Source organism: Molothrus ater, chromosome 11 (genome assembly GCF_012460135.2).
Source record: "Molothrus ater isolate BHLD 08-10-18 breed brown headed cowbird chromosome 11, BPBGC_Mater_1.1, whole genome shotgun sequence".
In the NCBI taxonomy this organism is placed as follows: Eukaryota; Metazoa; Chordata; class Aves; order Passeriformes; family Icteridae; genus Molothrus; species Molothrus ater.
Window position 1 is genome coordinate 15,440,345 of NC_050488.2, and position 23,016 is coordinate 15,463,360.

General features: G+C 45.9%; 1 protein-coding gene across 1 annotated transcript in view; it reads right to left on the reverse strand.

Moving 5' to 3' along the window:
* The window catches only part of LRIG1 (leucine rich repeats and immunoglobulin like domains 1), a 94,013-nt gene that overhangs the window by 13,797 nt on the left and 57,200 nt on the right, over positions 1-23,016 (reverse strand). The window contains exons 4-12 of the mRNA XM_036391207.2: positions 22,250-22,387; positions 21,075-21,218; positions 18,704-18,847; positions 17,387-17,530; positions 12,913-13,056; positions 8,743-8,823; positions 3,974-4,045; positions 2,631-2,702; positions 418-581 (exon numbers count right to left, since the gene is read on the reverse strand). Of these exons, the coding sequence (XP_036247100.2) occupies positions 418-581; positions 2,631-2,702; positions 3,974-4,045; positions 8,743-8,823; positions 12,913-13,056; positions 17,387-17,530; positions 18,704-18,847; positions 21,075-21,218; positions 22,250-22,387 (1,103 nt within the window). The remainder of the gene's footprint in view (positions 1-417; positions 582-2,630; positions 2,703-3,973; positions 4,046-8,742; positions 8,824-12,912; positions 13,057-17,386; positions 17,531-18,703; positions 18,848-21,074; positions 21,219-22,249; positions 22,388-23,016) is intronic.

The following is a 23,016-nucleotide window of genomic DNA, read 5'->3' on the forward strand; positions in this document are numbered from 1 at the left end:
AGGGAGAAAAGATGGGTGAAGAACACAAATCCAAAAAAAGAGCTCAGAACACTGCATATGCAGTGAAGGAAAAAAATTACAGCTGCAGGCTTGATACTATCAAACAGAGAGGACTGGGGAAGTGTCTGTGCAGCCCCATCTGGAAGTGGAACAGGCCTTAGTCCCTTTTGATTTAATACTCAGGGAGCCCTGTAAGGAATACTCTGGATGCAAGCAATCCACTGTGTGGTTTTAGTGGGAAATAAATTGTAGCCAATGACAAATTTTTTAAATGCAGGCTTGGGCTTCCTTTGATCCCACTGAATAACAAAACAAAACAGAAACCCTCTCATAATAACATGCTGGTACTCAAAGAAAATGTTTCCCAAGTGACTCCTACCCTTCACACAACCTCAAAACACGCAGGCAAGAACTTACCACACACAAAACTCTCTGGCTGGATGGCAAAAATGCTCTTGCTCTTCAGTGACTCAGGATGGGCACAGGTGGCCACCACAAAGGACTGCAGCTCCTTCTCCACCAGCCACTGGGGCAGCCACTTCAGCTGGCAGTCACAGAGGAAGCTGTCACTGTTAATGTGGCTGCAGGGAAACAAAACCAACACCAGCCTGCTGTGAGTCCTGCACGGAGGGAAGGCTGGGAAACTCACAGCCCTTTCATGTTAAACACGTTCCTCCTGCCCCCCCAGCATGGGTGGAAGGAAGAAAAAGGACTGCAGGGATGTCCTTGAGGCACTGAAGGTGTTACAGGCACGACACACTTAGAGAAACCCCCTCCTGTACTGCAGTGACACTCTGCAGCTCCTTGTCATTATTAACCAGCCCCCAGAGTGATCCCCAGGAACAGACAAGACACATCAATGAGCTCCTGCTCTGCCCCTCTGGGGTTTGAGCCCCTGGTGGGTCCAAATTCAGCATTTAGCTGATGACCAGAGAGAAAGGGGACACCCAGCTCCCACTGAAAGGCTCTGAGTTCCCTCCATGGCAGAGCAGAAAGCAGAGAGACCCTGCCTTCCATAAGGTGACCCTGGAGTTGTGTTTACTGATTAAAAGAAGCAGCAGAGGAGAAATGACCAAAGATATTTGTATAAACCCCACAGGAACAGTAACTACTCTGGAAAACAAAACACATAAGCATTTCTCAGCATCCTGAATTCCAACCCCACCATTGTAGGATTCTGTAATTCTCTGATCCTACACTAGGAAAAGGGGCAAAGAAAAAGGGAGCTTTGGGATTAATGTGGGTTCTTTTTAATATTCTGGGCCAAATTATGGCTCAGCGTAGCTCTAAGGCCAGTGAAGAATTGTAAATTTACACAAACAGGGCTTTCATACTTTGGTCTGGCTTGCAAAACTCAGTCTGATCCTTGGAATTGAATGTGAGGATGCCTCAGAGACTGGGAAATGCCCCAGAGAGAGCTCCAGTCCTGCAATCCTACAAGCTATGCAAGTGCAGGGTATCAAGAGCCCAGGAGAATCCCAACTCCAGCATTGCACTACAAGATGTGAATCTCCTGCTAATTTTCTACCCAATACCTCAGGAAATCCTGAAGTTTGAAATGAGCAGGGAAGGGAAAAAGAAAGAAACTGACTGGAGAGACAGAGAATATAGGGATTTGACATTTCAAAGCTGTCCACTTTACTGTTCTAGAAAGATGTGTAGCCTCTAACACATATGATGGCATAAAACCCTCCTGGGTACTTGGGACAGATCAGGAGATCCTTCAGCACAATGCATTCTGCATGTAAATGTCCTCTATCTGAACTTCTCCCTTTTATAAACATTCCTTCACAGTATCTGGGATCTCACTATCTCTTCCTAATAAGATCAATCCTTCATCTCAATTTTGTTTCAAGTGCCAGTGCAGAAGATAAAGTTTTTAATCACATAACAGACACACAGTGTTTATCTTCTTCACTCCCAGTCACTGGTATCAAGTGTCACTGCCAGCAGTGACCATCTGATTCCCATTTCCAATGTCAGGAGCAAGAACCAGTACCTGCCCAAACACCAAATAAATGATTTTGTGTTCCACAGACACTGCACTACTCTGGGGCATAGCAACACACTGACAGTGGATTAAATATTTATGGGGAAGAGGAGAAAAGGAAACCAGGCAAGACTGGAAACAGTGTCTGATAACAGTGCAGAGCCCCAGCCTGGAGCACAAGCAGCAGCTCTGATAACACATCTGTATTTTTACACCAGAAGGCTGAATGACAAGTGCATGCAGTTCAAATGGAGCTTATCACTGCAGTATCAGTCCTGTGTGTGAACCCTAAACACAGGAACAGCAAGGGAGCAGATGGGCCACTGGGAATTAAATCCATGGTGCTGTGAGCAGGAGAGCTGGCTAACAGGAGCAGGGCTGGACTTCCTGAACGGAGATGAATAATTGCACAGGCAATAAGAGCACAAACCTGCTGGAAGAACCCGTCCCCATGATCTAGTTTCACTCACTATTACATGCAGTGACAGCTCCTGATGTGTAAAAATACCCCCCAGAGGAGCATGCAGGGGAGGGGGAAATGCCTGAGTGGTGGTGTGGGTAGCACCTGTGCTGCTGCTGAGGTGCAGGGCCAGGAGGATCCCTCCTGCCTGGGGTGGGTGTGAGCAGGACAATCACTTACAGCTGCTTCAGGCTCCTCATCCTGGCAAAGGCATCGGCTTGGATGGAGCGGATGGCGTTGTCCCCCAGGTTCCTGCAGGCACAACCACAGGCAGGGTCAACAGAAGAGATGCCATGGCTGGGACACAGCCTCTCACACTGATTTTAAGCAATGACTCCAGTAAAAGGTGATCTGCTAGGTCCTAGGTAAGGCCTTCAGCACTTACATAGAAATGCTCCTCCAAACATCTTTGTATTATCAAAGTATTGCTGAACAATAGCCAGCCAACAAAAATCACTAAGTCATTCCCTACCCCATCTTCTCACTGCACTTCCTCAGGCTGAGCTACCTCCATCATCCATAGCTCAGAAATTCCTCAGCCCCCTCCATAACCAAAGATAGTCAGGAATGTGGTACCCACCCCAGGCTAGACCTTCAGCAAACATAAAAGAAAGCAAATACTTGCACTAAGCAGCATCTGAGGAATTATTTGAAAATGACTTGGAGAGGACACTGTTTGGTTTAAAAAAACATCCCAGTATTTCTAAAGGAAGGGGTTAAAGCCTTCCCTCACAACTATTGCTAATTAAAAAAAATAATTTGTTCTCTGAAAAAGCACAGTGTCAGATTTAGGGCTGAAGTTTACTAAGTGACAGGTAGGGCAGACAAACACTGCCTAAAGAGGACAATCTCAGTAGAGCACTAAGGGCACCTTTATTTGGGAATGTACTCCCAGTCAGGCAGCCCAAACTCTTCAGCGTGCTCTTGATGGCCATAACATTTCATACAATCAACAGCCAATAAAACATGTAGAGCACAGTCACATATACTTTAACTTGTCTTAATCCAAGAAAGGAGGTTATTCATGAATCACTGCTGGAGTCATCAGCCTTGGGACACAGAAAAAAATTACACAGAGGCAGCCAAAATTCCCTTCTTGCAAATGGGGGTTGTGCTGCATGGGGATGTTGAGTGGGGATGCATCAAACCCAGTCATCTGTAACTCGTGGCACTGCCAGAGCCTGGGTTTAGGAGGGAGCTGGGGCAAAGGAGGAGGGAGTGCTGTGCCTGCACCAGCCTCTTTTCATTGCTAACAGCCTGCAAAGCAGTAATGGGCAAGTCAAGGTGATACTCTCAAAAAATTAAGAGCATGCAAATTTCCCATATGTTCTACGACTTTGTTCCTGGCACAAAAAAAGGCCAAAGTTGAGGCGGACTTATAATGAGAAGGAAGCAGGTGGCCCCCACAAATGGACTGGCTTCTCAGTTTACAAAGACACTATTAAATTGCTAGCAGATTTCTCAAGCAGCTACTTTTGGCAGACCCCCCCTTCCCAAACTCTGAGGCATGGTGGGTTACTCACAGGTGCTCCAGAGCCTCCAACCCTGAGAACGCTTTCTTGGCCACCGACTTGATCTTGTTTCCAAACAGAGTTCTGCAGTTTCCAAACATCCAGTGCCAGATAAACAGAAAGAAAATGGGGGGGGGGGGGGGGGGGGCAAAAAAAAAAAAAAAAAAAAAAGAAGAAGGAACACAATTAGTGTGGCTTTATCTGATATACACACTCAGTGTTAAGTCCCAGGAAATCTGAACTGCACAGAGATTAGGAGGGCTGAAGCACACTCGCTTTCCTGCTCCTGAAATTAAATCCTTTTATCTGTATTTGAATTTAATAGTGATGACAGCACAGAAGGGAATGTGCCATATCATGTAAAAAGGCAGGTTTGCTCCTGTGCTTGGGAACCAGCTTGCTGAGTAACAGAAAGTCCCCTCTGTTCTTCACAGGCTGGCTGTGGACAGGATTAAGTGCAGTGACAGTTTAACAAGATACTGGTTTCTCCCCACAAACTTTTCATTTCTGACTTCTTCCCAGACAGGAAGAAGAGTGGTGATTTATTCCCTGGTGCTTGGGCTAGCAGCTATCAGCACACAGAGCTGAGGGCTGCCCTGGGCTGCACATTCACACAGCAGCTGACTGCAGGCACTGCTCATTCCTTCCTGTTAAATACAACAGCAGAGCAACACCATGCAACAGATCATAGCCAAGGGACAATTTCAATGAGCAAAAGGCAGAACAGGTAATGTCCAGAGCTGAGGAATGGGTTTGTTTGCATCTGTGACCACAGAGCATTCCTCTGAATCAGCAGTGGCATGAGGGGGCTATCACCAGGAAACAGCCAGCTGGAGACATCCCAGCCCAGCTGCCATCTCCAGAGCAACAGTTCTCCATAAATATTGACCAGTGCTGGTGGCCAGGGGCAGGGTTTGTGCCAAATGGATAGTGCCCTCACCTGTTTTAATAAAACATCAACCAGTGTCATCAACTAGGAACTGCTTTCCTTCCCCAGGCTCCCTCCAAGGTTCATCCTCCTTGTCAAGGCTTTCCACAAAGCACTTTTCAAATGTCAGGATAATTTGGTTATATATAGGCTCCAGGAAAGCCCAGTCTCAAATACCCCCAGCACCAAAGGATGGGTGCAATCATGTGTGCCATCATTTGGTAAAAGGGATGTTGCATTAATGAAGGCTTTGAGAAATCCATTAGAATGATTAATACAGTAAATAATTTACTATATGTAAACTCTGGTCAAATGGCTGCATCCATACACACTGATTTCTGCAGCCATATTCCTAATAAATGTGCTTTAAGGACAAGGTAAGGATAAAATAAGGACTAAAGGAAATGGCTTCAAGCTGTGCCACGGGAGGTTTAGATTAGATTTTAGGAAAAATTTCTTCAGAGAAAGGGTTGTAAGCATTGAACAGACTGCCCAGGGAAGTGGCAGAGTCACTTTTCTTGGAGTTGTTAAAAAACATGTGGATGTGGCACTTCAGGACATGGTTTAATGATGAACATGGTGATGGTGCTAGGTTAATGGTTGGACTTGATGATCCTAATGATCTTTTCCAACCTTTATGATTCTAATGCAAGTTAGATGGGCAACTGCTGCTGAAAAAAACTAAATTAAAAAAATTATGCTGAGCTTGGGTTTGATAGCTGCAGATTTCTATCACTGTTCAGTGGATTTTGGTCTTTGAAAATTGGAGACACTGCTGATATCTGTTTAGTTATCTGTGCAGAGATAAGGAGTGCATCTGGGGAAGGGAATATATAACTACAGCACTTGTGTAGGTGCACACAGCTCGATGCCTGGACATGAGAAATACCTAACACACATAACAAGTCAGGCCTCAGCAAACTCATTACTCCTTGCAACTAATTCAATTAAGTGCCTCTACAAATCTGAGAGTTTGAACCTAGAGGCCCCCATCAAAGGGCTGTGGAAGGCTGGAATGTGAAGGCAGCAGAACACAGCCACAATCAGCCATCCCACTGCTGGCCTGAACCTCCTCCAGGGGAAGAGCCAAGCACAAGCTCTCCTGGAGACTGCACCAGTGTCATTACATGCCAAGCACACAATTCATTGCAGCCTTTTCTCCTCCAGCCAGTTTTGCACCTGCAGGAAGACCTCGCTGAGTGAGCCATCAAAAGCTGGTTACATTTAGCAGCTTGAATAATTAGGAACCTCCTTGCTCCGCAGTGATTCCACCGCTGCTTTTTATGCTCCAGTGCTTCTCAACTCCCTCTTTCTTCAAGCAACATTTTAATTTAGGCCTGTGCTCTCCATCCTGGAGAGCTTCATATATAATTCAGGGAAGGCTAAAGTGACTGGCCTCTCTCCATCTCTGTTTAACACCTTCATGTCAGCGAACAACCCTCTCTGTGCTAAATCCTTTCAGAGGCTAATCTGTGCCAGATCAAAGGGGAAGGGCTTTTAAGGCAATCTCCACAGAGCTGAGGTGATTATTAATTCATTGGAAGGTCTCCTCTGAAGTGCCCATTTATTTTTTGTATGCTAATGCATTTAAAGAGGCTGACGGTTTAAACACAGGCCCTAAATCACACAGTGAAATGTTTGCTGAAAGGGCTGATCTTTTATTTTCCAAAAAAAAATCCTGATACCCACTTCAGCCTTAGAAATCATCAGTTTGGGATTTATGTGCTGATAAGCTAAAACACTTCTGAAGAGATCCCTCTAAAAGTCACCACTCACAAGTATTCTCAAAATGCTGCAAAAACAAGTAATAATAAAATAATTTCATGTTCTGAGCGTTTTTTAGCCTTACATTCTGGCTGACAGTGAACAATCCCAGCAAGCTGTCTGTCCCACAGCAGGTAATTAAACCACTCCTGTCTGCCCCAAACCAACCTAATCCACATGCTCAGAGATGTGCTGCAATCCCCTGCACAAACCCTCCCTGCACACATCCCTCAGGCAGCCTCAGAGCTGGCCTGAGTCCGTGTGCAGTGACAGGCATCAGTCAACAAAGGAAATAAAGATATAAACCAAACTGCCTTGGACTTGCACAAGCCCTCAGTGCATCCTCGGCTACCAGCAGCCCAAACCAGCCATGTTCTGGAGGGGCTCCTTGTGCTGGGTGATGAACATCACATCAGGCCAGGGCATTTCACAGGGGACAGCAAAAGCTGCTGTGCCCAGAGCTCCCAGCACAAAACCCCACAGGCTGCCCCTGCTCCCCTCCTTCCTCCTCCTGCTCCTTGCTGCTCCTCCTGGCCTCTGCCTGACCCCCACAGCTCATCAGGGCTCACTGCTCCTGCTTTCCAAGGCAATCCTTTTGCTGAGCTCTTTCCTTCCATGCTGTCCCCTCTGGACTTTTCACCACTCTCCTGTTATCTGCACCCAGCATTTCTAACATATCCCTAATCACTGGGGACCACTAGTTTTGCTCCCATGCCTGTGGCCCTGTTGGAGGGATGCACCACCAGGACAGCTCCCTCTGCTCCTTTCCTTCTCTCCCTGTCAAAGCAGCACTATAGACTCACAATCCTTACAGCCAGCAAATCCCACTGGACACAGTCTCTGCTCCCATCACCCTTCCAGCTGCTCACATGCTCTCACTGTTTTCTTCAGATAAACCAAACACTTCAGTCAAGCAGCCAAGAACTCTTCTACCCACCACATCTGCTCCTCTGCCTCTTTTCTGGCAGTCATGGAAGATTCCCTGACTCTGCATGCACAGCAGTTCTTACTCACTTCTCTCTCACCCCCACACTGCCTCTGCTTCCCTGCCTGGCTCCCCCTGTCCTTAAATCCTGCTCTGCCTTCTGCCCCACTTTACTTGCAGCTGCAGCTTGGGCCCCTCTGCAGCGACTCCCCTCAGCAGCAGTGAAATGCCATCTCTGTCTGTGATTCCGGATTTGTCTCCCCACAATCCCTGCCTGTCCCTCTGCCCCAGGAGTCTCAGATGAGAGCGTGACAATGTCCCTCCTCCTGCCAGGATTCATTGCAGCCATCTGCTCTCCATCGAGGTGCTTTTACTGCACCTCTGGCTGTGCCATCCCAGCAGCACAGACAGCGGCACAGGGGGGGCACTGGGAACTTCAACAAAGGCAAGAGGTAATGATTAGAGAGAGACTCTTGATTTGTCACAAGCCATCAGAGGCTCCTCTGACAGGGCTGATTTATATCCCCCTGCTTCAGATGGGACAGGGATTGCAGAGAGCAATGTGAAAATCCTGGCCAAGGCCAAGCAAGCCATAAACATTCGCAAGGCGCATGCTTGCCTCGGGAGCCTTTTTATCTCTTCAAGAGCCTGTGCCCCATGGTGCCTTTTATTGTCACTGCACATGGAACTGAGCCCAAAAGATCACTCTCAGAAAGAGTATCCCACAGAAAGGAATCCTGTTTCAATCCTCTGCTGTAGCAGGAAGTGGGGAGATTTTTCTCTTCTGTTTATTGTTATTTGCTGCATCAATCAGTGCCTCGCTGCACACTGCAAGGGGTCGGTTTTGTTGCTTGTTTCTTTTAGAAGTGAGGAATGGTTGTGCTGAGTTTTATACGTGAAAACAGCTCAAATTCCTCTCTGTGTCTGAACTGCAGTGTGTGGCACTGTCTGCTCACCATTTTGAAAGGAAATAATTGCCTCATACCTGCTTAAAAACCACATTTGCACTCTTGCAGTGAGCCTGCAAAACTACCACAGCTCAGATTTTCTGCTGATTTTTGTCTTGTTCCAAGGTGAGGCAGGCTGCATAAAAAGGGACAGACCCAACCCCACACAGGCACACAACAAAACTGGCTTGCAGAATCCAAGCCCAGAGATACTCACAGCTTGCTCAGGTTTTCCAGGCCTGTAAAGGCTCCATTGGTATCTTCTATTGTGCCTGAAATGTCGTTGTGGTCCAGTTCCCTGGGGAGAACACAAGAGAGAGCTCAGAATCAGCACCTGGGTCCCAATGCCACTGTTACAAACAAGTGGAGGAAGCTATGTTCCTAGAAGGCTAATTTATTATTTTATGATCTATATTATATTAAAGAATCCTGAGGCACATGAGAGCCTCCCATTTTCTCCTGACAGTTATCAGAAAATGCAGAGTCCTGCAGCAAAGCAGCACCAATCACTTCTCCTGCCCTGGAATGGTGCATTCCAGAGCTCTGGCTCACTCCTAGCTAAAATCCTCTGAGACAGCTACTTTTTACCAAGCAGGTTTCTGTCCTTTTCTAGTTCAGCACATCCAAACAGGAGGAAAGTGAAAATAAAGTGCCAAAATTAAACTGAAACAAACAGCTGTCCTTAAATGCTACTACCATGAAACAAGATCACTTTGGGTATTCCAGTGTATATATTTGTCTATAGCTGAATCTTAGGAAGATGATTTGGTGTATTTTCTACAAAGCTGCATTTTTTCTGGCAATGAACTTGAAAACTCAACAAAGGGGAGTGCCAGCATCACTACACCAGCCTAACTCTGTATAACCATTTGAAAAAAAACCCAAGAGAATTCCTTTTTCAGAGTTAGCTTCTTTTGGCTTTCAAATTGACCATCAATTACAAGAGTCAAAGAGGTCTAAAGAAAAACAAGCACACAGAACAAACAGAGAGATCCACAAAAGCTGTTTAAACAGACTGTTTAGAAATCCTTCCCTCCCAGCTTTTAAATCCAGCTAGCAATGAATACCCAGCATCACAGACAGAAATTCATCATTTCCAATGTTAAGTAAAAAGAAAGAAACACTAAATAGGCTTTGTTGGTTTTGTTACATCACTCTGATTTAAAACCTGGCAAAACACAGCACCAAAGCAAACTTCACCATCCAGATAACCCCTGAGCCCTCAGGTACTCCTTTCACACCTTTTGAAGATGATTATCAGAACGTTTCCAGATAAAAAAATATTAAGACCAAATAAAGCAAAACCAAGTCCCCCTGCATTTTGCAACACTCCAGACACAGGCAACACAGTGTGGCTTCTGGACAGCACAAATACACAGTAACTCAGAGGAAGGGAAAACAAATTTAAGAGAAAGCCCAGTTTCAATATGGGAATGTTTTCCCTCAGCTGGCTCAGTCTTTGCTCCTTTCTCTGCTTTAGGGTGAACTAAAGATGTGAAGGGAGATGGCCAAAAGCCACAATTCCTGTTTCTCAGCTGGCTTAAGCCTGAGACCTGAATCTCACATCCCTGGAGAGCCCTGGCCTTAGCCAGCATCACTGTGGATGTCAGGGTGATCTGTGGGGCTGCTCTGTGCCAAAGGCATGGACAAAAACTCCATATCCCCGTGGGCTGTGGGCACACAGGATGCTGTGGTGGCCAAAGAAATGAGTCCAGGAGAATGCTTTGATGTGCTGGCATTTCCAGCACCATCCTACTGGGACAGGAGCAAATCCATCCTCCTGGAGCTCAGTTTCTACATCTTCCCTAGGCTTGCCAAGCCCATGTCCCTTGTTCTGTTTGTTTTTTAAGGGAAAATCCCTTCTCAGACACTTCTCCTCTTCAGTTTCACCACGGGCTACTGGTCTTTGGAGCAGCAAAGCCTTTCCCATGGCACAGACAGACAAGTGGGAACAGCCTGTAGGAGCTCTGACACACACTTTTATTAATTGACTGCCACACATTGTGCTTTCTTGAAAAAGGGAAAGAAAATGGTATTGCTTGTTCACCCAGTGGCAACTCAAAGGTTTAGTGTTAGAAAGGAGGAATAAAAAACCTTTTTAACAAATGAGTGAAAATAGAGAGAGGGAGAAAAAAGGAGTGGGGTATTTTGGCCCAGCTCTCTTTGTATCCCAACTCCTCTCCCAGCCCCTGTTGCCAATTTCCTATTCTTTCTGGCTGGCTGAGCTTGAATGCTCGCAGCCTTGTTAATCATTGTGCTCAGAGGTCTCCGGGCCTGACCTCTATTTGAATAGCTCCACATTTCAGCAGTTTCACACCCACCAAAGGCTCCCCAACAATAGCCCATAATTAAAGCATGCTCAGCTCTTTTTCACCAGGTGCAGGACCCAATAGGCCTTTCTCTTTATTAAATTAGAGCTCGCTCACACACTCCCTCTCCACCTCCCCCCCTCTGCCCTGGACATAAAAGAGGCTCCACATTCAGTGCAGAGCAAAGAGAAGGAGCAGCTTCCCTTCCCCTCCATTTTTCTTGGGAAACCTTTAGTTCCGGTCTTGACAGCTGCCTCAGAGAGGGCCCGTTCTCAATGCCCAGGGCCTGAAAGGCTTTGGCTTAAGTTTAAAAAAAGCAAACAAAACCCAAACTCACTTTCCAGTCACTTCCTTCACTATGAACTTCAATAAAGAAAAGAGTAAGATGCAAAAAGTACTGTAGAGAGGGGACATTTTTCTGTTCCCATTTCCTTTTAATGACTCAGGCCACAATGGGCTTCTCAAGAGGAATAAAAGTATCAAAGTGTGGTTTTTTTTCTTTGCAAGGAAGAACTAAATCAGTTTGCTGAACCCAAGCAGCCTGGGAACGTGTCTGGTGCTGTCACAGGGGCTGTGAGAACTCTGTGGTGAGCCAGATGAAGGTGCTGGGCCTGCAGCTCCCAGAGAGAGCAGGAGAGCAGCCAGCGAGGAGACAGAACACGGCTGCAGCCATGGAACTGCATCCCCCATCTTGTGACGCTCACAAGGCAAGCCCAGATGTGCTTCAGTCTCACACAGCTCTCGGTGTGCAATGGTACAATGCTACAACCCTGTCACAGTCAAATTCTCTGAAAAAATCCCTTTGCCCAGGATTCTTCTCCTGGGAAGCTGAGAAGCCTCAGAGGAAAAGGAAAACAATAACTATCTGATTTGCTTTGCTGTGTTTTGCTGCTTTAGAATGTGTTTAGACACTGGTTTACCCACAGGTGATTGTTTCATTGGTTTCTGCTTTGTTTTGACTCAATGGCCAATTGGGGCCAAGCTGTGTTGGACCCTGAGGAGAGAGTCACAAGTCTTCATTAGTATCTTTTTAACCTCCTGTCTATATCCTTTCTCTATTCTTTAGTACAGTTTAGTATAGTATTCATTAATATAATATAGATCATAAAATAATAAACTAGCCTTCTAAGAACATGGAATCAAATTAATCATTCCTTCCTTCCCTCCTCGGGGGTCCCACAAACACAACACAACTGCACCCCACAGAGGCCACACTGATCTGTCTCATGGGCTCTACTGCTCCCAAAACCTTCCAAGCTGCTATTTGGACTAGGCAACCTCATTTCCAGTGTCATATTTCCAGGTATTTTATTGTGTCAGTGGTTTTAAAATAGAAGTCTGTGGTAAATGGCCCCAGCCAGCACTGGATGGATCATTTCTGCAATTCAGTACTAGGGCACATGAAACTTTGCCCTTGGCAACTTTTTGGTTTTTCTGGGGTTTCCCACGAAAATCATAGCACACAATGTTTCATGGGCCAAACTGAATTAAAAACTTCTGTTTACTTGCATGTTACCTGCAAAAGCTTCTTATTTCTATGACTGGACTGAAGGCTGGGTGAAGCTTCATGTGTTGTTACACTTCTGGTACAGTCAGATGCCAAGCCCAACCTCTACATTTCTTTGTTTTCCAATTGCTTTTTTTCTTAACATCATCTTACAATAATAATAATAATAATTTTATATTTATTCACAATTTTATATTAATATTCAGGTTTTTTTTTAAAAAAAGAAACACCACAGAAGTGATCAATAGCACATTTAAGAGGATATTCAAATTTCCAGTGTTGTCAGTAGAAGGAATCATTCCCTGCTCCTTCTGAGTGCAGAATGACCCAAAAGAAACCAAGCTTTTCTAAGAATTTCAATTAAAATCAATGTGATAGCAAGAGAAATACTGCTATTAGCTGCAGGAATGAGACCTCAGGGATTTTTGGTCAGCTGAGGTGGCTTCAGGAACCTGAAACTGCCAGACATGGGCACCCAAAGCATCTTCACAAAGCAGAACCATGTGGCAGAACACAAACTGTGGAGGGAGGGAACATGGGTGTGGACTGACAAAAGCTGAGAGCAACTTACAGGACACGGAGGTTTTTGAGTCCCCTGAAAGCACCTTCTGCAATGTGGTTGATGGAATTGTGGCTCAGCCTCAGCACGTGCAGCCCCCCAAGGTCTGCCAGGCTTCCCTCATCCAGCCTGGTCAGGTTGTTGTAGGAGAGAATCCTGAAGGGAAAAAAAAATGCAACAAACAGCTCTTGTCAATCCATCTGGTATTTTCCAAACTGCTCTGTGCCAAGCAGTGCCTGCCTCCCAGAGCCACCTGACACGAGGTGATGCACTGGGGGGGGGGGGGGGGGGGGGGGTGAGGAAATAGGATTGATTGCAGGTATTGCCCCAAAACACCCATGGGGGACACCAAGGAGCAGGAGGCAGCTGGTACCCAGCTCTGGGGCAATTTTCTGTGCAGGCTACAGAGAGAGGCTGCCCCAGGAGTGACTGAGAGCAGCAGCCCAGCACACAGACTCTGTCAGCTCCAGCAGGGAGAGCTCCCCTGCTCCCCTGCAGCTGGGTGAGGGTCTGGGAGCCTTGGCTGTGCTCAATCCCCTCTCCCTCTGAGGCTCACAGGAGCAGCAGGCCCTGCTGCCCACGCCCTGTGAGGTGCAGAGTGATGTCACACTGATGGATTTTGGAGCTCACACAGCCTCTTGGCAGGGTGCAGGCTGCTGTGCTCAGGAGGTGCCTTATCATTCTGCACTTGTGCACAGCCAGCCCCAGGCTCTGGGTGTGGGTGCCTGGGCTCCACCCCAGTGCAGAGCCAAAAGCATTTCACCACAAGGCAATTGAATGCTTCCTTTCACCCACAGAAAGGAGGTGTCTGCTGTAAACCAGCCACCTTTCCTTCCTCCCACTCCCCTTTGTCAAGGAGCACAGTTTGCCTTAAATCCTCTCCACTTACAAGAGACTATTGGAGGGTTGGGGTTGTTGTTTTTTCTTTCCTTAGTTTTCCAGCTATCTCTTCCCCTTGCCTGCATTATCTCTGGTCTGGGAGGATTTTTTTCAGCACTGCTCCTGTTCCAGTTTGGAAGCTGGCAGGAAGGCAGCTGCTTTTCTCTCCCAGCAAGGTGTGGATGAGGCTTTGGAGATGTGACACTGAGGGCAAGCCTTGGGATCTGCTGCAGCCACCCCACACACTGTGCAACCACCTTCTATCCAGAATAAAGCCCTGCTTTATTGTGGAAGGCCAGCCTGGATTCTCAAATGAGAACAGCAGCAGGCACCAGATTTTGAAAACCACCTCCTCGGTGACCTGGGAGTGCCACTCACTTCAAAAGATGTGAGGGTTTGGGCTGCTCAACTTTTGAAAAAGTGAAACAGCTTTGAGCAAGCACTGAAATTCTTCACTGTACAGACAAGAAAAAAAAAATTCACAGAGTTCCAAACCTCCAAATTCCTCTTCTAGCACTGCCTGTTAATGAGTCTGCTTAAAAATGTGTCTAGGGCTTGCATGAAATTCACTGCAAAGCCAAAACCAAAGTCCAAACAGACACATACTCCAGAGCACTGAGAGTGTCATTTACTTGGCAAAGGGGCTGTCTATCTTTTAGCTGTGTGAGTGGGCAGAGGGCAAGCTCTGGAAAACATTCAGCAAAGATTAATGAGTTTGAAGGTATGGGACAACATACTTTCACTCCTAAAGAAGCTATAGTGTTAGTTATGAAGAACTGGCATCTGGTCAAAATTATGTCCTCACCTGCTATTAAAGAATTTGGCTTAAAAAAAAAAAAAGTTGTTCAAAAGTAATCCTAAACCTGGCTGAGAAAATAAATAGTTCCTTTTGAATCCACATACAGGAGTTCCTGCCACAACTGGTGAAGGCATGTTCCCTCTGTTTGTTTGGATGTCACCCCAAGATGGACAGACAGCAGCAGGACGTGGTGACTCTCAATGTTGTCACACATGCAAAGTTTCGGGAGCTATTGCACCTGGCAGTGGCTTCTTCAGCTCTCCAGGGCTCTGCTTCCTGCCCCAGGCCCAATTTGCAAAACCTCAGGTTTCCCCCCTCAGCTCAGCAGTGTGGGTGATCTGGTTGAGAGATCTCTGCTGCTTCACCAAGCTTGGCATCTCTACCAGTGAGAAATCACTGGCATGAATCAATGGCAACGTTTGTCTACACAGCCCTTCCAGCCTGGTGAGAAGTAGGAGATTTTGAGCACCATGCCAGAATTGGTGCAGAATGGGGTTAACCAGAACCCTATTGTGCAACTGGAGCTGCTGCTGCCAGCCTGTTCTGGATCAGGTACCTCTAAGACACTTCACTCCCCCTGACCAAGCTACAGGTAAAAAGGAAAGGAAAGACCCAGCAGCCAAGTCACCATTTACCTCTGATGAAATCCTCTGCTCCCACTGTGGTTTTTCCATGATGCTGACGCTCCAGCACCTGACTGGTGAATACAATCAGCCCTTTCTCATGCTCAGAACAAGGCAAGAGCTTTCTTTCCTTGTCAGCTCTTACATCAGCCCAGAGCCTTGGGTTCACATTTTGTCCCAGCAACTGAATGAGATAACTCCTCCTTCAGATGATCAACACCCTCCTTAGAAGACTGAAATTCATTCCCTGTACAGCCACAGTGTTTTCAGGTAACTGAAACCCAGCAGATTTAGCAAGAGGGGAGGTGAGCAAGGATCTTTCAATCAGGAATGAAACCACCAACAAAGTGCACGAGTCAGTCTGGATGTGCCCATGGCTTCCTTTCCTCACCCTGGCATTTCAGCACAGATCTCTCCTACAGGAGTTTCAGTTTGATATCTGATGGCTCCCTACAGCAGCTTTACCCTAAAGGCAGCACCTGAGAGAGCTTGCAGGACTTTGCAGGGCTGTGCTAACTCCCACACAATCACTTTCCCCATCTCAGCCGTGGCCTCAAACTGCAGCACAACCCTGCCTGTCAGGCCAGGCACACCCCAGTGCCTCACACCACCTCACACCACCAGGCATCTTCCAAACCTACCCCATCCTGCACCCCAGTTTCTGCAATTACTGCTTCTAAGACAGGACAGCTCACCGTTAGAACTGCTTGTTGGATGAGATCCTAATCCATACCTGAGAAAAAGGACTCAGCATGACAAGCAACCTCCAAACTAAACCTTGAGGGTTTGCAAGACAGAGTCATGTAGAGAAGACAAGCTGAGCTCTCCCTAAAAGAGTTCTGCCATTAGCCCTGGGAGGTGCAGGTGGGCCTGACCCACCCCATCCAACCCAGGCTGGAATAAAGCTCAGCACAGGCACCAGATACTTGGTTCTATGCAGTGCAGTGATCTGCATTTGGCTGTTCCAAGGATTCAGCTGTGAGTGCCTTGATGTCCCCTTTTTTTGATGCTTCAGATTTTAACAGATCAAAGGCAGAGCACAGTTCCAGTTCTGATCTGCTGCCTTGAAGATCTCTCCATTAACACTGCCTTAATCTAGCAAAATATCATGTGAGGATCTGAATTGTGCAAGGCATGGGCAGTTCTGCAGCAATTTGAAAAATCAGGTAATTCAACAATCACGTGTGTATTTAATTAGAACAAAAAATAAAGTACTTCCTTGCACCCCCAAAAAATAACCAACATCTGAACAAATAATTTGGGTTCAATAGAAAAACCACAGGGCTAGCATGTTAATTCTTAACATAAAGAAATTACATGTGTCATGTGTATCCATCTCTGAGCCCACATCCCAAAGGTTCAGGACTCACAGCTGGGTGGGCAGATACCAACCTCCAGTGTGAGAGCAAAGTGAGGCCTCTGGCAGCAGGAAGCTGCTTTTTGGTGGATAGGAGACTCCCTGACAATGTTTAGCATTTCCTGCACCAAGCAGAATGAATTCCAGCTCCACTGACCAAGTGTCAAGTTGACCAAAGTAAAAAGCAGAGCTTTGCACAGTCCCACGAGGGGATGGCAGCACCTTCTGTAAATACTGCCAGCATCCCTGTTGTCTCTTCAAAAAGGCATTAAGCAGTGCCACAGATCCAAAAGACACCCTTGTGGAGCTGCCCTTCATTTGCCAGGCTGTATCCCCAGCACCTCAGAAGAGCAAAGCCCATGTATTTACTTTTCAACAACTGAACCCCACAGGAAGGATAAAGTGTAAACAGGAGAAACAAGGAGAACTGCCTTGAAAGGGCCAAATCTCTGCTGGTTGAAAGCACGGTTGTTCTTTGTAAATACAGAGGATAAAGCAAAGCTTCCTTCAGGCTGTATAGTTATTATATGGCAAGTTACAAGTCTTGTAACTCACTAGCTAAAAACATTGGCAAGCCACAGCTCACAAACTCTCCAGGTCTTTTGGCACTGTGCACTTTTAGTGGGTTCTAGCCTTTGTTTCTGGTACAAATGTGTTTTAACCAGGTGCTCTGAAGGTCATAACATCATACATAACAAGGGCATCACTTAGGAGCCTGCAGTTCCTGCGTTTCTACAGATTGATAGAGTGGGAGCTGTAGGTCTTGAGAAAATTCCTTACTCCCCTCTCTCCTGCCAGCATTACACAACACCACAGAAACCAACTCACAGCTCGTGCAGCTTCTGGCAGAAGCTCCAGCCATCGGGGTTGATGCGGGATATGGAGTTGTTGCTGAGGTGGAGCTGGTGCAGAGAGGAAAGGCCATAGAGAGAGCCACTGTTCACTTCTGTCAGGCTGTTGTATTCCAGGTGCCTGTGGAGAAAAACCAGAAGGAATTGACAGATAAGCGGCACTGGTCAAATGCTGGAAGCATTTCCAAAAAGAACTGGGATTTTAGCCATTCCTACACACCTTTCCACATACCCAGGTGGACACATGCATGTGTGGGCATTTCTTGTCAACAAGATAGAAATTCAAGGACACACAAAGGAAATACCCACAAGGAGATGTGACTGCAGAGAGAAGCTCCACTACAAGTAAACTGGGCTTAAAGCATCCCATTCAAGTTTGTATTTGCAGAGTCTCAGTTGTGTGACAGCAGCACCCAGAAACCTGCTGCCTTCACCACCTGGGACCTCACAAACACATCTGGAAGCCAAGGGTGCTGGAAGCTTCAGGTATTTCTCTGCAATGACTAATCAATTTATTTTCTGGGATGGAAAGAAAGCATCACCTAGAATGGCCAGCTTGGTTTCTAAGTATCCCATGAGGTGGAATGATGCTGTCTGCAGCAAAGAGTTTCCATTTATCAGCCAAAACAAATTTGCAGAAGCCAGATATTTAAAGACCAATTGAGATAAATGCTGAACATTCAAACTGTCAAACTTTCAAAGGAATAGTTCCACAGCTTAAAAAATAGTGCTGTTTTTATTGAACACCTGCTGAAGCAGTGAGCTTTTGCAAACTGTGGGTCAGCTAAAGAGAAGCTGCTGTATCAAATTTGTAGGCACCCCGACGAGGGGGGAGAATGATGTGTCTGACTCCATCTTATCAGAAGGCTAATTAATTACTTCATTATACTATATCATTCTCTACTATATTACACTATTTTACATTACTGCCAAGCACTCAACTCTGCACACAACTGTAGGGAATCTTGTGACTGTCAGCTGACAGTCCCGACACACACACGCTCGTAAATAAACCACCATTACTTTAGATAAAAAAATCTCCATATTGCATTCTACTTTTACACAAACACAGGCACAGCAAATAAAATAAGAATTGTGTTTTCTTTCTCTGAGGTTCAGAGAATGTGAATCTCAGAAATATTCTTGAGAAAAATTACGCCTTGCTTTTCTCTGTGAAGAGAGAAGTGGCAATGCCGCTGCAGCAGCTCTGGGCGTGCAGGACAGAGAAAGGAGCACAAGAAGCAGCATGGGTCATTGCTAAAATACAGAGAAGGATGTGACAGCACCAACTTACAGAACTTGCATTTTGGCCAGGCCCCAGAAAGCCCCATCAGTCAGTTTGCTGATGTTGTTGCGCTGCAGTTTCAGCACTTCCAGGCTGTCCAGCCCCTGGAACGTCAGCCCTTCAATCAGGCGGAGGCGATTGCGGTTCAGCTCCCTGAAATCACCAAGGCCATACAAGTTGGTTAAAGCCCAGCCCTTTCTCACCCAGTCATCTGTGCAGCACACAATGGGGGCAGCAATGCCAACAGCTCCTGTGTCAGTGGTTCCCAGGAGACAGCAGAACAGCACCGGAAACCTTCAATCCCAGAGCTATCCAGGGAAGGCAGCTGGGTGTGATCTCCTAAACAAACTCACCCTGGGACAGGCTTTCACTACAGAGAAATTACACAGTGCAGCAATTCCTCTTCATCCCTCCTCTCTCTGCATTTCTTTTCAACCATTGAGCCTTCTCATCAATTCCCGCTCTCCATCCTCCCTCGAGCACAGACATCATTTGAACCAAAACACTGGCATTATTTCCTTTACAATCTATTGTTTTTATAGGACTTGTAATTGCCCACTTAAAATGTGCTCTGAAACATGCAGGTGCCCCAGAAGTGTGGGCACAAGAGGAAACTTTATGGCCAAGTCTGAAAGGAAAGCCTTCAGTCCCCCTGAAAAATGTCACTTTTTTTTTTTCTACTATCAGAAACTAATAAAGAGTGAAAGTGTTTCCAATAACAATGCAGTCTTAATATTTGTGTATACAATCGTTTCCAGCCTGGTTCATTAAATTTCTTTTGAGTTTCCCTGGGTGGGGAAGGACCCCTAAATTTTGCCAATATCTTTTTTCTGAATAGCAATATGAACATCATCACAGCACTCTTTACCAACCAACATCAGTCTTATGGATTGCTTGACCCAGACATACCAGGTGAAAATCCAGTTCTGTTAAGTCAGTGGAGAACTTCAACACAATGCACTAAAAGCTGGAAGCTAAAGCTTTTAAAACTGATACTTTTCCCACACATACAAGATTAAGCTGAGGATAGCTCCCTATTCAGTGTTTGTGTTGAGGAAAATGGTGGAGGTTACAACATCCAAACTTGTTTTGGAAAAGATGAAGAAGCCATAGAGACTTTAAGCTTACTTTTCAACTGCCTAAAAAAACAATGTTGAACTTGGGCTCAAGTTGAGAATAATTAAAGTCAAGTAAGCAATAAAGATTTTGCAGGCCTAAAGTACCTTGTGGTACTGCACTTCCTGGGCTATTAGTGAAACAGGCTTTGCCAGAAAAAGAACTGTACACAAATCCTACAACCCACCAATCTGGGTAACTTTCAATTCATTCATGTTTATCTGCAGAGTTAAACAACCAGCTCTGAGGCAGTCATTAAGAGCACCAATTACTCCATCTCTCAGTGCAAACCATGTTCCTAAACAGACTGAGTTGTTTTCATTACAATTCTGCACATGATGCAGTCAAACACAGTGAATTAGAAGCCCTCGCTCAATGGACAGCAACTTCCAGCTGAGAGGCAGCAGACTTTTCCTACTGTGTGCCCCATCCCATCCCAAACTGGCTGTAAATCCTGCATGTATGCAGACACAGATGCACACACTCTCCTTGGGCACATCCTGGCTTCAGGATTTCTCTCTCAGTCAAGAGGTTGACACTTAGAGGTGCAAGTTCCAACAGCATTTGTGGACTTTATGTTAACAGACAGAGGTGGACCTTTTGTCTTTCAAATTTGATGGAAAGATTGCAAGGAGCCTTAGGCTGGGCCCATTTCTACAACAGCAGCAGAAGGGAAAAGTGCCATTAAGTGGCCACTTTTTTACACATAAAGCATGTTTATAGCTGCAGATGTCTGTGTGTCCCCACACAGGCAGAACAACAACCATGTGTGTGTTAACTCATCTGAGCTGCAATTTTCTCTGCCCAAATATCACCTCACAGTTTAACAACCCTCCCTCATTGCTTTTTTATTGGCACATAAAGATACCTGTGTGGCCCTGAAACACTAACACAGCAGCTGAGTTCTGTCCCTCTCAATGGAAACATCTTGCAAACCTCTCTTGCACCACAGACACCAGCAGCTTGCAAGGGAATGGATTTGTCTCACTCTGTCAAGTGCAAAAGATGCTGGTATCTGTTGCAGCATTCCTCCCTCCCTCCCTCCCCACCTGATCCAAATAATGACCTGAAAAGCCAAGAGTTACAAGACAAAACCCTCTCCCAGTGTGTCTTCCTAGGAGCTGGCAGAGAACTCCTGCACAGTGAATTCTACATTTCAGACACAGGAGGTGAGGATGGGTGACATTTGCTGTGCACACCCCCAGGATCATTTTATCTCCATGAAGTGTGGCTGAGCTTAATTAAACTGGACATTTGTACTCACAGCTGAATTAGCCTGGGCAGCCTGAAGGCCTTGACAGGAAGCTGAGTGATCCTGTTTTTACTCAGCCTGAGTGTCAGCAGGGTCCGGGACAGGCTGTCAAAGGCACCGGGCTCCAGGGTGCTGATTCTGTTGCTCCCCAGGTAGCTGCAATAAATCACAGCAGAAAAATGAATGCTTCTGTCAGAAATTACCTTTGATCAGCATTTAGTTGGTCTCCAGACAAGGTGGTGAAACTACAGAGGTGGCTTCAAAACCAGCTGAATTTCTGGCTGCACAAATGGTCTTTCCCAGAGCCTGTGATGAATGTGGACAATTGCTGGGCACTTCCAAAGAGCTCCCTGACATCCTCCTACTTGAACAAGGCAATCAGGAGTGGAAGCCAGAAACTGGAGACTATTCCAGGGCAGGATGATGCTATTCATTCCCCATTTTCCCCTCAGCAGCTGTCCCAGAGGTCTTTTTTATTTAGATCCTGGTCTGAGCCACAGGGGGCTGTTTCTGCAGGACATCAGTCACAACACCACTCTCTTATACCCTCTTGCAACCAGGAACACAAACTTGGGTGTAAAGTTTAATGCAGGCAGACTACTTGCCTGCACCTCTTCAAAGGTATCTAAAATACAGATTATGTCATATTTCTCTGAATAGCAACATCCTGTGGGAGTGTGTTACTCTGCTTGACCCCATTTTCTCCAAATAATCAGAGACATGTCTGTTCTCAATATTCAGAAAGCCACTTTGATGATTAAATGGTTGCTCTCTCTCCACTCTTTTAGATGCACATGGGTTTGCAGTTGCAAAGACACCTACACATGAAGGATGCAGGATACCTTAAAGATAAGATACCTCTTCTCTTCAACACAATTAATAATAATCTGCATTCTTTATAGAGACACCTACACATGAAGGATGTAGGATACCTGAAAGATACCTTTTCTTTACAACACAATTAATAATAATCTGCATTCTTTATAGCTACATCAGAAACCAAACACCACTCAAAAAATAACCTGACAACAGTGACAACATGTTGCCTTCTCACTCTCCCTTGCACTTAAAATCCTGACAAATAATCCCATACTTCTTATGCTCATGGCTCCTTTTTCTGAAGGTTTGAGGCCCTTTTCTGTGCTGTGGCAACTCCACAAAAGCTGTTCCCAGCCAGCAGAACTCACAGCTCCTTGATGAGCAGTCCCTGTGGGAAGCAGCCGTTTCGGATTTCTGTGATGTCATTGAAGCTCAGGTCCAGCGTTTCCAGGGTAACGTAGGGCTGCAGCTCACTGCCCTCAATGCTGCGGATCCTGTTGTGATGCCTGCAACAGTCAGGAGCAGAAAAAGGGACTGTTTGGTTCTCTTAGAAAAACAGAATGAATATCCGAGTCTGCAGCACGCCTCCAGGCTGGCCTTGAGTTTGTACACTCAGAGTTATGGTGACTTTTTAACAGCTTTAACTTTTTAACCATTCCAGAGAGATTCTTCCCTAATCCCCTCGCTGCTCCTCTGGCTAGAGCCAGCTCACAGGTATCTGCAGGCTTCCACTTTTTTCTTTCTACAGAGCTATTGACTCCACTCATCAGTTTTTCTTCCATTGATCTGGGCTCTCCCACAAGCCTGCGCTTCCAAACTGCATTTGTTACATGCCAGGACTACAGGGCTGCTTCTAAATCCCAAAGGCAAGGAGTGCAGATCAGTGGCTCAACATGCCAAGGCTTTATCCAGAGAATGTGACTTTCAGAGAAGGAAACAAATAACTAAATACAAACTCAACAAAAGTTACATAACATTCTGAATTCCTAAGGATTCTTCAGAAAATTCCCAGCTTTGCACTGTGTTACAGTGATTTATAACACACAAAATTAAGAAGTCTTGCAAACATTCTTGCTGGCATTTCCTTATCTTTTGCTACTTTTGTCCTGCTGTAGGATTAGGACAACTCTGCAGT